This window comes from Rhodamnia argentea, chromosome 3, assembly GCF_020921035.1.
Source record: "Rhodamnia argentea isolate NSW1041297 chromosome 3, ASM2092103v1, whole genome shotgun sequence".
Classification (NCBI taxonomy): Eukaryota; Viridiplantae; Streptophyta; class Magnoliopsida; order Myrtales; family Myrtaceae; genus Rhodamnia; species Rhodamnia argentea.
The window spans coordinates 25,952,919-25,967,893 of NC_063152.1; the positions used below are offsets into that span (position 1 = coordinate 25,952,919).

The 14,975-nt window shown below is 38.8% G+C and overlaps 1 protein-coding gene across 2 annotated transcripts; it reads right to left on the minus strand.

Annotated features, from left to right (window-relative positions):
- Positions 1–600: 600 nt before the first annotated feature.
- LOC115727695 (autophagy-related protein 8f-like) lies at positions 601–3,588 on the minus strand. Of its 2 annotated transcripts, none has more exons than XM_030657958.2 (6): positions 3,392–3,588; positions 2,967–3,018; positions 2,794–2,849; positions 1,362–1,414; positions 1,147–1,265; positions 601–984 (listed from the first exon to the last, which is right to left on the minus strand). In XM_030657958.2, the coding sequence occupies exons 2-6, from the start codon at positions 3,001–3,003 to the stop codon at positions 890–892; spliced, it is 360 nt and encodes a 119-aa protein (XP_030513818.1). In that variant the 5' UTR covers positions 3,004–3,018; positions 3,392–3,588; the 3' UTR covers positions 601–889. The 2 variants fall into 2 exon arrangements, with proteins under 2 accessions (XP_030513818.1, XP_030513820.1); XM_030657960.2 differs by having other exon boundaries at positions 3,303–3,588.
- Positions 3,589–14,975: the final 11,387 nt, after the last annotated feature.

A 14,975-nucleotide genomic window follows, 5' to 3' on the forward strand; every position in this document is an offset into this window, starting at 1 on the left:
ACAATTTAATAAACAATATTGCTAAGAATTGACCCGGGTTGGGTTAAGCATGATTGGGTTTGGATCGCTAAAATTACATTACATAAAAATAGGTCAATATGGGTTAAGTGGATGAATTTGAGTTACATCATTATCAGCCCAACTCGACACACACGTTTAATGGGTCTATGGATGATTAATGAAAATAGAATATAAATGCACAAGAATATGAGTGCTAAGAGAGAGTTCCTTTAAGGTAATTGCATAGCTAGTTAGCTACTAAGCTACTATATAACGACATGACCGCAAAGCGCGGTAGACAGATGCTGCGCCACGGGCAGAGCCCAGTTGATTGTAAATATTGTCAAGCCTTCGGTTTTTTTTTTTTTTCCGGCGAAAATGAACGATTTAACAATTTTTTCTAAATATGATCTCTTTATAAAACTTATAAAAACAAATTAATAATAAATATTTTTATTGTTCACAAAATTATTTAAACATCAAAATTTTATCGCCCATCATTTTTAAGAAAACATTTTTTAAATTGTTCATTTTTCATGAAACAAACTGCATAAATACTCATGAAAAACCACAGCATTCAATTAATGGGCAACCAAATTAAGGATAAAAATCAACTTCAAATACCAGTGAAATTACCCAAGCATTCTGCAGAATCTTAGGCTCGGGGATGTGTCCACCCAGCCCATCAGCAGTACATAAGCTGGACTGGAGCGATTACGTCATACCATGTACCAAGTTTTTCAGCAGCATCATAGGTTTCGACAAATGCTTATTATGTACATAGAATGGGTTACCAACATAAGCACTGTGGACAACTTATATACAAGCCAGAGTTCAGCACGAGGAACGATGAGACGGGGATAAAGAAATGGGCGGCACTTGGCCTTAATCAGTTGTCGCCGAACGTGTTTTCTCCGCTGTATGTGACATAGAGAAACCCATCCTCATCTTTCTTTTCATCGTAAATGGCAGACATTATTGCTCCTGAGATATCAAGAGAACATTGTTAGTCGAAACTGCAATGGACTTTTATCAGCAAACGACGATTCAAAAGCGTTCCATTTTCTGTTAAAAAATGTAACAGAGAGGGAAATCAAATATAAAATGATCATCGGCGTGAAGTGAAATAAGTCGAGAAGAATGTACCTGTGGGTGGAAGGACATTGTCAACAAATATGAAGATCGCCTTTTCAGCGCTCAGCTTAATTCTCTTCCTGATCACGTAGACGAACTGACCCACAGTAAGGTCGGCTGGGACAAGATATCTGCAGGTTTTCAACAATAAGTCAAGTATCGCAGCTATGACTTCCTACAAGTGCAGATAGGAAAATGATAATAGCAGTTGATGAAAAAGGGCTCACTTTTTCTTGTCAATGTTGGGAATATCACTTCGCTCCGCCTTCTCCACAATCACCTTAAGATTACCGTACAAATGTTAGCATAAGCAGAAAATAAGTTCCAGAAGACATTGACAAAAGAAGTTCCCACAGATTATGGTTTTGCCAGTGAAAGTAAGAGACAAATCCTGCAAACTGTCCTGTCGGTCACAAAGTAAAACCAACTAAGTCACCTTGCCCATCAGAAAGCCTGGATAATTGTGTAGGATTGACTAGTGAAAACATGCTGCACCCTGAGAGAAAGGCTGATAAAAATGACCCAGCTTGCAGAAAAACATGAACTTCCTAGGATGAATATTTGCAAGAGAACTTCTCACGGGACACTCTTTTGATCGATATCTTATGCCAATCTATGTCCAACCAAGTCGAGTTGAAAAGTGCTATCTAACAGATTCCTTAGAACGGAATTCAGACAAAAGGCATATGAATGGTCATCACAGTGCCTGATGCTTCTTCATCTGCAAGGTGCTAGCAATCAGGACAATAACTCATCATCTACTTTGGACTTCTTATAATCATAAGTGTCTTCTCCAAATTCTTTCTCACCAACAGCAAACTCCTAAATACTTTCCACTATTGTTGCTTAATTGCAATGGCCATAGAAGGTCCTCCAGATAGATCCTAGGAACAGAGAGCTCTTGCTAAGTTAGGTTCACGGATCAAGAAGGCAATGAAAAATTTATGAGAGAACTGTGCTTTTCAGTTCCTTGTCTGGATAGCAGTCTTGTGGAATCAAAAGACTCAGATGTCCTTTTCATCTTTCCACAGTCTCTGTGTTCTTCTTTTGCTACAGATATTACTTAACCAACTTATCATGCATACTGACCAAATGACCTCTTCAGATCTCCTCTCAAAGATAATGTTTTGCCATGATAAAAAGAAAACAAGAAAAGGAAGAGGAGGACATAACTACGATCAGCAATTGGAGATGGATAGGTAAAGCTATGAGACACTCCAAATTACTAGATGAATCCAAGGTTAAGTACTTAAGGATACCCTGAGAAGGATGCAATGCACCACAAATACAAAGAGAAAAACACTCCACTTTATCTTCAACCCGTGGTTTTCATGTCAATCAGAAATTGATATCACAAGTCATACAATGTCAAAGCAGCGATTCCTGTAGGTGACTCATACTTTTATGCCAGAACTACCAGTTTCAATTTCGACGTTAAAAGCATTTTCATCAGTGTCATACTTCGCCAAATCTTCCATGGCCCAAGGGTGGGCACAGGGCATTCTAGCAACACAGCTCTAGGTTGCAAGATTGAATAAAATGACAATTGACGCAACATGAATCTACCAATTAAGCCAATAAAAATGGTCTCAATCACTGACAATTAGAGAATTGCTGTATGAACTGGGGCAAATTCACAAAACAACTGAAAACTCTCACCGGAATCCTGTCCGGATATTTCTCCCTTATTCTCCCCGCCTCGGCACGTCTCTTCTCTGCAGTTGAAACGAAATCACCAATTTGTCAAAACCGGGTTCAGGAAATTTCAATTCTACTTTCGTTTAGATAATACGGTCAGCGTGCCAAACAGCAACACATAGCCAACTACATACCAAAGTCATGCTCCTGCTTAAACACGCTCTTGTTCATCCTCACTCAACCCAACTGCATAAGAAAAACACACACTTTAACCGCAATTTCACCCTTGAATATGAATCAGACAAATAACAAGTGCACCCTAATTGCGTCACTGGCACAAATATCAAACCAAAGACCAAAAGAACACAATTTGACGCGATAACGCCAGAGGTTAAACCACTCCACGACCGCAACAAACAGAAAAGAAGCTTAAGCATAAACCAAGCTAAGCCAATTAAGAATCCCAATATAACCAGCAATACCCATGATCATCCAAACACAAATTCCAAGCTAAAGAAGAAACAACATACATCTCCACCGAACTGTCCTATATTCTGTCGGAAGATCAAGGAATCAAGAACAGAAGAAGGTGTGAGAAGAGAGGTCAACGTGGACTTACACGGAGAATGAATCGGTACAAGAAAACCCACACAGAAAGAGAAGAGAGAGCGAGCGAGACGGTTGCTTGAGAAGAAAGAAGAAGGAAGAAGGAAGAAGATAGAGACGATCGGGTTGAATCGACTGATCAAATCCCCATCAGGAAAGAAGGATTAATAGGAGGCGATCGATATAGCTGTTCGGTTTGCAATGACGATCGAGTCTCGAGAAGCTTTGATCGTCTACGATGAGGTTCCGTCGAAGGGAGACTCAGGGGTCCAATCATGGCACGCCATGTCAGCACGACAAGAGCTGTCGGCTTTTCTTGACTTAAACAAAGAAAAAGGTGAAGACTTATGTTACACGATGATTCCTAGAGGAGAGCATGGTTCGGTTCGATTTTGTGCAATGATCTTGGTTTTTTCTACGGTGGCCAAATCCAACATACGTCTTTTTATTTAATTTTAAAAGTCTGATGGTAATTGAGTAATTACAGACATCTACGTTTAAGGAAAGTAATTAAGGATTTCCATTAGGTGGACGGTGGGCATGTGGAATAATCCGGTCACAAAAATATAAATGTCCCCTGTTCATTCAATGAGATAATTGTCTAAAAAATCTTAAACCGCGGCCAATTGGGCCTTAAGTCCCAAATCTTTTGATATTTACAAATGTAATCCTTCTGGCAAGTTTTTCTCAAAAAAATTGCTAACCTAAACTTTGATCGTCTTATATGGCACCACCGAGCTATGTTTTAAAATTTTTTTTAAAAAAAACAACTGAAGTTTTTCTCTTTTCTTTTCTATTCTTTAGTGGAGGTCACTTGCTAGAGGCAAGGGCCTGCAAAAGAAAAGGAAAAAAAAATGAAAGACGAACAAAAATAAAAAATTTATGAAAATTATTCATGTTAGTACCCATCGTGGTAGCCGTTTACATCGGCAAATTCTATCCAAAATTGAGCGAAAGGATTACATTGGTAAATCGTTAAAGGTTTTAGGGCTAAATTGGCTAAATTAAAATATTTATGATTGGATTGGACCCCCATACAATACTTTTAGGTTGCGTGTGGTCGTCCGGATTTCTACTCGGATAAGATTGAATAGAATATGATAAGAAATTCATAAATTTTGTCATATCCTATTTATTGCTTGGTGAATTACAAATTTGAAGTTAGGTAAGAAGAGGCAATGCGCGGTTAAGATCAACTCTATTTTGCTGAAACATCAGAATGCTTTAAAAATAATTCAGTGATGAGTTTTGATGAGCGAGTTATTATTGAGCAAAGATTTATGTTATTTGAATTTGGGTACAACATCGTAGAACCCGGGGTCTTGATTTGGAGTCAAATCCTTTGAGAATGACCAGTTGGCCTTGCTTTTGGTGTTGTCAACTAAGTAGGCAAGTGCCTTACAATCAAATTATTTAGTCTCCATTCACAAGTTGAAGATGCATTCATGCAGATCGTCCAAAAAAGCTACCTCGAAAGTCGATGATCAACCTCGAATTTTTTTATAGTATGTCGAGACCCCTTTCGAGTGTTGGAAAGGTTAAAGAGATTAACAAACGAGGAACGTGATCTTATACCACATCAAATAATCGATTAAAGAACGAGGTCGTTGAGATACCGGAATTTGCGGTTGAGGAACCCAACCTGGCGCCATCGGAGAGGCGGTCACTATCGATGGAGAGGCGACTCGGCTCGATGAAGAGGTGGCCCAGCCCGGGAGGAGGTGATAGTTATGCGAAAAACCTAATTTTCCTCATGTATGCTCTATTGAGATATTCTATTCGGGTTTATCCCATCCTCTCTCTTAGGATTATTTTATTCAGGCTATATCCTCATTTATCCTATCATGGGCAACCATCAAACATAGTATATGATAAGACATATCATATTTCGATTTTTATCCTAACGACCAAACACGGCCTTAGGATCTTTTTTGGATAATTATCCCTCCATTCGACAAATGTATTTTGGGGAATAGAAGTGCCATAACTTTTGTCGGCGTTACTTGAGTGTAACTTTCAAAATGTTCACTTAAGTGCCATAACTTTTAAAATCGTTCCTTATGCCATGTTGATAGGAAAGATGACATGGCGGGAAAATTGTTGCTACTTTTGCGTGACTCAAGTGACGATTTTGAAAGTTTGTTAAGCTTTTGACAATTATCCCTCAGCAAGTTATGGCATTTAACGTGTACTTTTTCCAAATTTTTTGTTTACATCACCTATGGACCTAATGATAACCCTTTAACAAATAATTGGACCAATCATTCATTTGTTTCGATTAGTTTTGCAAGTTGAATGGAATTGAGGTTGCATACCAAACCCCTGTTTCTTATTCAATTTGGTTTTGATTTTCCCGGATTGAGTCAAGTCAATCTAATTTCACTTGCAAAACAGAGCTCTTTTGTATTATTGTTATGAACGGGTTTTTGGTATCGACCATGAAATCTCACCTTTTAATGCCTCATTTCAATATGCGAAAAAAATATACACCTTTTGAACTTCCTAACACCTACATATTATTCTATAATATCTGTTTCTTTTATGAAAAATATTTTTCTAAAAATCATTTTTCAAAATAATAACAATATTTTTCGGTATTTGACTAAAACTTAAAAAAGAACCGAATAATATTTTCTATCATTTGGATAAGAAAATATGATTTGATTTTTCTAAATACACACACTATTTGAGTGTTAGTAATATGCGCATGGGCAGTTGAGGAACTAGGCAATTGCGCCAAGATCCCAAGTCTAGCCTCGATGGACCCCGACCAAGGTGTCGGGGACCCATACAAGAGCACTAATCCTAGGCCCACAAAGGTCGGGATCGGATCTTCATTACCCATGCCCCGATCTACAAGAGTCAAGTGTAGGACCCTAGTGCTCGAGCCTAGGCCGGGTGGGGACCTTGTGCTCGAACTAGGTCCTCGACACTAGAGCCCTAGTCCATCGAGGTTGGGTCCGGGATGTTGGTGCTCATGCCGGGCCCCGACAACCAAGCCCAATTCCTTGGTGCATGGACTAGGGTCCATAGAGGTCGGGCCTAGGTTCATCAAGGCCAGGCCAAAGACCTCGGTGCCCTTGCTTGATCCCTCAATGCCTAGGCTTGAGACCTCAATGCCAATGCTCGAATCCTCGGTTCCTAGGCCCCTACCTCGATGGAATCGGCTTGGGCTCTAGGATCGGGCCCGGCTTCGAACTCGGGCAAGGAAGTCATTTTTCAAGAAAGTGATAAAATTTAATAGTGTTTGGATGAAACTTAAAGAGAACCAAAAAATATTTTTGTCTTTTGGAAAGGAAAGTTGAGTTGATTCTCCCAATAAGCTTACACTATTCGGGTGTTAGTATCATGCGCATGGACAGTCGAGAAACCGGGCATAGCCACTAGGATTCCTAGTTTAGCCTAAATGGACCTTGACCAAGGTAGGGGGACCCGGGCACGGGCACCGGTACTTGGGTCTCGAGCAAGAGCAGAGGCACTAATCCCAAGTCCACAGAGGCCGAGCTTGAGGCCCCGGTGCCCATGCCCAAATCCTTAGCACCCGAGCCCTTATCTACAAAAGCCAAACGTAAGACCCCATTACATGAGCCTAGGCCGGGGTCCATAGAGGTAAGGCTAGGGACTTGGTGCTTGGGCTCGGTACCCGACACTAGAGCCCTAGACCATAGAGGTTAAGCTTGGGACACTAATGTCTGCGCCTCAATCCTAACCACCAAGTTCGGTCCTTGGTGCCCAAGCTTGGGTTCGTAGAGGTCGGGCTCGGGTTCATCGAAGTCGGGCTCGAGATCCCAATGATTGTGCTTGGGTCCCCAATGCTTGGGTTCAAGACCCCAGTGCCATGCGGCGCTTGGACTCGAGCCTCGATGGACCCGGGCATGGGCACTAGGGTCCACCCTTGGTGGATTGAGGCCCCAGTGTTGTGGACTCGAGCCTTGGGCTTAGGCACGTAGGATCTGGCCATGGGCATAGGGTCTTGGGTTCAACCTCGATAGATCCGAGCCTCACCTCAATGGGCCTACGTGCTAGCGATCGGGGCACGAGAATCGCGCCTAGCCTTATAAGCATGGACACTAGGGTCCAAGTCTTAGCCTCGATGGACTAGGTTCAAGCATAGGGGATCCCGACACGAGCATGGGAGAACCAAGCTTGAACACTTGGGACGTAGGCAAGAGTGCTCAGGCTTTGTTGTAGTGCTTGTTTTGAAGGTCCCAAGTACTTGGTTTATCACTTCCTAGTACTAGCTTCCGCCCTCTCTCTTTTTTAGAAAGGTTTTTAATGGCTTCTAGAAAGAAGGCTTATATAACTACTATGAAAAGCATCGAAAGATAATTCTCTATCTACATTATTATCAATGACACATCAAATCTTCTATCTATGAAGATAAGCTCCGCCGCATTCTCATTCTAAAGTAAGGCAAAGGACTCTTTATTCCCCCATTGAATCGAGACCGGCAATGAGATCAAAAGAAAGAAAAATGAAATCGTTTGATCGAAAGTTTATGTTAATAGGGCTCTCATTAGATATGGGTTTCATTCTACGAGGATGCTCAAGCTACTAGCTGAGACCTCTCTTCTAAGAACTCTTGATGTAAATTTAGGCATGGGTACCGAGGTCACGTGCTTGGCCTTTGTGGACCCAGGCCCGGGCACTAGCACCGGAGTTCAAGGCCTTGGCTCAAGATTGGGGACCCAATCTAAGACGTTGCGATCTAGGAACAAGCGTTAGGGTTTTCATGCCCAAGCACAAATTTTCTACTCCAATTGCCAAAATCTAGTCATATGTTAGAAAATGATTTCCGCCTTTTTAAAGAGGACATCATTTTTCTGTATTTATTTGACTCATTTTCCTAAGTGATCCAACTATTGAAATGAGAAAATATTTTTCCCAAAAAAATATTCTCATAAAACAAAAGGAGCCTAAATAAAAGAGGTGTCATGATCATTTCAGTAATTGGACCGCTTAGAAAATATTTTTCCGAATAAAGCATAAATGAAAGAGGTGTCATGCTCTTAACTAGCAAAGGTGCAAGCGCCTTGCGTTTATGAAAAAGCGACATTTATAATGTTAAATGAAACCACCCTATGAAGACATTAGGATCAAAGAAATTGCTTGAAATACATAGTTCATCAATAGTACAAATTTACACACATATACATGGAAATAAAAACAATCATTTTAAGATTTGAACTCAAGGCCATTATACAGGAAGTATAAAATTTGAAATATGTGAGAGATTAATACACAACTATAAATTTGTGCATTTGTTGATGGATATAATATTTGGTTAAAAAAATAAAAAGACACATGAAGTGCCAATATTTGTGTAAGGCGCTCACTTTAGTGCTACTATATATATATATTTATCACTTAAGTATCAATTTTTTTGAAAAATGATTATTTCAATGCCAACTCGATGAGCATCGCTAGAAAGCATACGTGTCTCGAAGGCTCCTAATCAGCAAAAAAAAATTAAAAATTAATTAAAAAAATCCATGTGATATTAAAAAAAGTAAAAATAAACTAAAAACTTAAAAAAAAAAAAATTTAAAGATGCAACGACAAGGGCTGGGGAGTTCCTTGGGGGGGGGGTCATCGAGCGCCACCGCCCACCATCCCCAACCGGCGATGGGTAGGAGAGTTCCTAGGGAGCTCGACGACCCCCGCCGTGGCCTCTCCAGGGGTCGACGAGGCCTGGCCGTGAATGGCCGAGGCTTCACGGACTCATTACTAGGCCGAAATCACCCGGTGACAACCACACCGAACCGTGGTTGGGCAAGGTTGTTAGGCGATTTCGGCCTTGCCCAACCATGGCTAGGCCTCGCCAACCCCTAGCGAGGCCACGGCGGGGGTCGCCGAAACTCCCCCACCCATCACCGGCCGGCGGTGGCGAGGGCTCAAGCCCTTACCACCGCAATTGCAGATGCAAATTTTTTTTTAAAGTTTTTTTTCCATTTAATTTCAATTTTAAAAAAAATTTAATTTAATTTTCAGTTTAAAAGTCCGTGTGGCATCCACATGGACTAAATTTTTTAAAAACATTGCCACGTGGACGCCATGTGGGTTGACTTTTTTACAAAAAATTCACATAATATTAAGAAATTAATATAAAAAAATGTCACGTGTACTATTTGATTGAAATTGGCACTTAAATGATCGTTTTTGGCCTGAATTGACACTTACATGATTGTTTTTTACCCGAATTAACACTTAAATGATAAAAAAAAATATTGACACTATAGTGAGCGCCGTACAAAAATATTGACATTTCGTGTGTCCTTTTATCTTAAAAAAAAATCATAATGGCAATATTTGAGGAAGAAAAAAAACATGGACGTCTACAAAAGTAGTAGGAGGTTCTTATACTTTATTTAATAGCTGGCCCACGCACGCGAATGCGCCATTCTTTTTGCCTTGATTTTTTAGCGAATTGAAGTGTCATCTTTTTCGATTAAAAAAAAGGGTGTCATCCTTGCTAATATAGACAAAGATCGAAATGGAAAGCATATATTGTTTGACTTGTTGAGATCCACATTCTTCGACTTGTTGGGGAAGTAATTCTGGAAAAAGCAACAAAAAAAGAGAGAGATAATTGAGGATTTTGACCTAAATATATAGATATAGATAATAATTCTAAGTCGCCTAAATTATTTTTTGGGTATGGCCATATAAGAGTGTAAACATGTAGGTATAACAAATTTGTAAAGAAAAATCTTATTTGGTCCAACCAAATCGATTGCTAGGTAAATTAAAAGAGCATCGATGTCAGCGATTCTTAAAAAAAGTATGAGAACGTTTACGATGATTTCGAATGACCTAACAAATTTCTTACGCATGAATTTATAGATGTTTGTGTTGTTCAACATGTAACAAAACTTAAATGTCAAAATTCAAAAGATTGAAAGCCTAAAACCCAAAACCACTGACTTTGATCCAATGCAGGTATAAGGTGGGCTTAGCTTGTGAAAAGTTGGGTTGGGCCTCCGAGATTCAAAAATCTTTGTTCCTTAGTTATGATAACTTATCAACCCAGGTTCTTTTTTTTTTTTTTTTATTTTTTTTGTCGAATATCAACCCAAGTTGAGTAATTGGAGTTGGTGGGCTCTTTTAATTTTATATATGAATCTAATTTTTTTTGGGTCAAATATATAATGTAATTTAGTCTATGCCTTTTTTATATAGAAAAGGCTGGCCCATGGCTTGTAAGTTTTTCATGAACAACTCATCTTTGCTATGACTGTATCAACTATCTATAACATTTTTTTTTGTGAGGAACTTATCATGAATTCACTAATTTCTGCTGCTTCCGTTATTACTGCTGGTTTAGTTGTTGGGCTTGATTCTATTGGACATGGAATTGGTCAAGATACTGCTGCGGGCCAAGCTGTAGAAGGCTATATAGTGATTGTTCTGTCTCCAAAAGTCTGTGGAACTCGATCCATTAAAGATCTCAAATTTGGATGTGGATGTTGATTGTTATTAAGTGTTCTAATGCTTGTGAACATACATGCACATACAACCAAACAACTCTAGCTGGCTGGGATTTGACCAAGACATATGTACGGTGTATTTGGCTGAGCTTGGCAAAATGCTAAGTAATTTTCTCAAAATATTTGACTCCAGGCGTTTGAAATATTAAGTGTATTTTTGAAAGGAAAAATTTTTGTTTTTTTAATTTTTTTTTTATAAAAATAATTTTTTAAAAATAAAAATAAAAAAAAAATTAAAAGAAATTTTTAAATAAAATTAATTTTTTTTTTTAAAAAAATATTTTTTTTTTTAAAAAAAAAATATTTTTAAAAAAAAAAATTTATTAAAAAAAAATGTGGTTAAAAATTTTTTTAAAAAAAAAAAAATATTTAAAAAAAAAAAAAAAATTTTTTTTTTTTTTTTTTTTTTTTTTTGTAAAGAAACTTAAAAAAAGAAGAAAAAGACGGCTAATGAAGAAGTAGGAGGAGCTAAGATCTTGCCCATTTGACGCAACAGCTCAAGCGATGACCTGTCTCTAAGGTCGCGATCTTAAGTGAGCCACGGCTCGCACAACCCCAGGTGAGGCAACATCGAGGTTGTGCAACCTCGGCTTCCCAAATCTGGCCCTTCCACGGTCGGCACGAACCTGGGCTGAGGGCACTAATCGAGGTCGTGCGACCTTGAGCTTCCCAAATCTAGTCCTTCACTAGTTGGCCTATCCAAATTTGGTCCTTTGACAATCAACACGAACTTAGGTGAGAGCCGCCAAGGGTGCATGACCCCAGGTGAGCTGGCGTCGGTGTTGTGCGACCATAGGCCAACCCACACCACTGTTATGTTTGTCCTCAAATCCGGCTCTTGAACATTTGGAGCAACCCCAAGCGGAGGCCGACGAGGTCATGTGGCCTTAGGCGAGGTGGTGCTAGTGTCATGAGACCCCAGGCAACCCAACGCCGTCGCCCCTTCAGTTCCTCTGCAATCAGCCACGATCTGTCCTCATGAGAAATCTAGAGTAGCACCGACGTTAACACGTGACACAATACGACACTACATGCCTACACGTTATTTTTAAAAAAATAGAGAATTTCGACATATAGGGACATAAAATAACAATGGTGAGTTTTTTTTTTCTTCCGTTAGGAATTCACGATTAAGTTTTTTTGGGCTAGCTGAATATATTAATATTGGGGTGGCTAGGTATATGACTCAAGTATATATATTTGTGATAAATTTATACTTTGATCCTTAATTTAATGAAAATGCTTAAAATTGATACCGTTAGTATCAAAATGACATGTCGGAATGCTGAAATTGAGTATTGTTGGCGTGTCTTGAGCGCTGATCAAGTGCTAATCGCATATCGAAGAGCGTCGGGAGAGTGTCGAACACGACACGGAGACCTTCAAAGAGTGTCGATGCTTCCTAGGAGAAATCTAGTGAGGGCAAGATGATGAAAAAAAAAGTCATTAAACCCCTGTATATTCTGGCTATAAAAAAAAAAGAAAATGCCAACGGCTTCCAATGAATGCCAATGGCCTTTGGGCTTTGGGTTTTGTCAATACTGGCTTTACTTAAAGCGGTCCAATTATTTTTTTTTTTTTTGGGAAACACCCCAACTTTCACTGAAGGACTTTATAAGCCCAAAGTTCATTGAGAAAGCTGCGCCGACTGCAGCCCCAAAAAAATGCAATATCATCTAGAAATGGATTTTCCAACGAATAATGTAATACTACAATACAATAAAAATTCTTAAAATTACTAAAAATCGATCTACAGTCTTAAGCCAGTTGCATCATCTATCCGTTTACGAGTGAAATGAGAAAAGTCGATTCTACTCATTTCTATGATTTCGAACTAAAATATATGTGACTTAGAATACAAAACGAGGTATTGTCTCACGTTGGCACCTCTATCTGTTGACAAGTACATAATGCTGCTTGAATTGATTAATGTCTACACCGGCGGGTTCGATTGAAAACATGATCCTTCCACAAATTTTTATTTTGGCACAATTGTCTAGATTGTCTGAACTTTTCAATCGTTAATTTAGGCGTCGTTTGTTGCTTTTGAATCGGCTTGTTCTTTTTCTATCTTTCTTTGTTGTATTTAAATGGAGGGTCAATATGATTGGCTTGTTCAAGTTGGCTAGTCATTAAACTAGGACTTGTTAATGTTTCGACAAACGAAAAAAGAAATATTAGGACTTTGTGATGTCTTGTTCCTTTGTGCCTCCCACATGGGTTGTGAAACAACCTTGAAGATAAAGCTTAGAAAACAAGACACACCACTATAGATGATGCGTACTTGCTGTTTCACTCTCACATTCAGCTCATCAGCTGACTATCCTATGGGCTCCATTACAGTCACAAGTTAAGGGAAAAGTATCAACCAAAAAAAAAATTATATTTTAAGCCTATTATATTAGTACCAATTCAGTGATAAACCTTTCAATTTGATCAATTTAGCTCTAAATTTTTTCACATTGGTACCAATTCATTCCACTCGATCAATTTAGGAAAAAAATTGCTAAGGTGGACGCCGGACGTTCTACGTGGCATGAATAGCATTAACGTGGGCATTTTCTATTATAATTACTATTTTTTCACTTTTTATAAATTTTTTTCCTTTTTTTTCCCTTTTCTTTTTGTTGGTGGCCGGTGACACATGTTGGTTGGCGAGGGCGGGCGGGCGACCCACGTCGGCCATGGGCTGTGGCTAGTGGCCCGCAATCGGCACCTATCAGAAAGAGAAGAGAAAGAAAAAGAAGGAAAAAGAATTCAAAAAAATCACTTAAAGATTATTCAAAATATTTACGTTAACATCGACCGCTGCATGTAGGACCGCTGACATTCACGTCGGTAATTTTCGGTCTAAATTGACCTATAGGCTGAATTGATACCGATGCGAAAAGGTTTATGACTGGTTTAGTCCAATTAAAAGGTTTATGACTGAATTGGTCCAATACAATAGGGTTAGAACTTTTTTAGTACTTTTTTCGCTACTAAAAGGAGCGAAATGACATCTCCCGATGATAATTATCTCGAATGCAATAGAGATTTCTTGAGTTTTATGGTAATTTAGTGATCATAATTTTCATTATCAAGGTAGTAATTTCGGGAGCAGATACAGTGCACGACATAGGATCATGGAAGAAGAAAAAAAAAATCAACCCTGTTACTCCATGTAAATTACTGAACGAAAATTGATCTTCTTTATTTGCTTTATACCTAAATACATATTTATACACACAAAAGAACAAGATTGGTGGGGATGAGCCAGAGACTCAAGGGACAGCTTCCTCCATTAATCCACTTACTTAAGCTAGTTGGCAAACTAATGACCTTGAGAGATATGCAATCACCAGTCAAATGTAATGACTCGTGAAGCTAACAAAAGGAAACTGTTAAGATTAGGTGCATAAATATTGTTACACAAGTATTTCGCCACAGAGTTCTCATTTCACATTTAATAAGATTAGGGGTGCATGATCGGTTCTCGAGTGGGCAAGTTCGAGACCTAAAACCTACCCTGTTATAACTAGTTATCAGTTTTTAGAATTTGGAACTTGCCCTGTTTTTTTGGAACCAGTTTTAGAACCTACCATATTTTTCCGATCTAGTTTCAGGGTCTACGCGAGAACCTATGTTTTCTTCCTTTTTTTGATTTCATCTTTTACAGCAAAAATAATATGAGCAACAAAACGACTCGAAGTAAAAGATGATCTATCTACCAAACACATGGTCACGTACGACTATAAATGATGAAAAGTTCAAGCACGTAGCTACATACGATTATAAGCAATAAAATGTTCAAATACGTAACATAAAACATAAATTATAAAACTCCGTTCTCCATTCATCAAAATAAAATTTTAACCCCATTCTTCATTCATTCATAAAAATATTGCTCCAAAGAATAGATAGAGAGGTGACAAAGAATGAAGAAGAAACAAATAAGACGAGATAGAGTTAGTTTCAATTTAGAGAATTTTTTTTTTACTATAGCTAAGAACCAATTCCCGGGGTGCGTCTTCACTTGGAATAGGAAATCGGACCGGTTTTTCGAGCGGTCCGATCCGGTTCCCGATTCTACCTAGTCCGGTTGCATACCCCTAAATAAGATCTAATTAA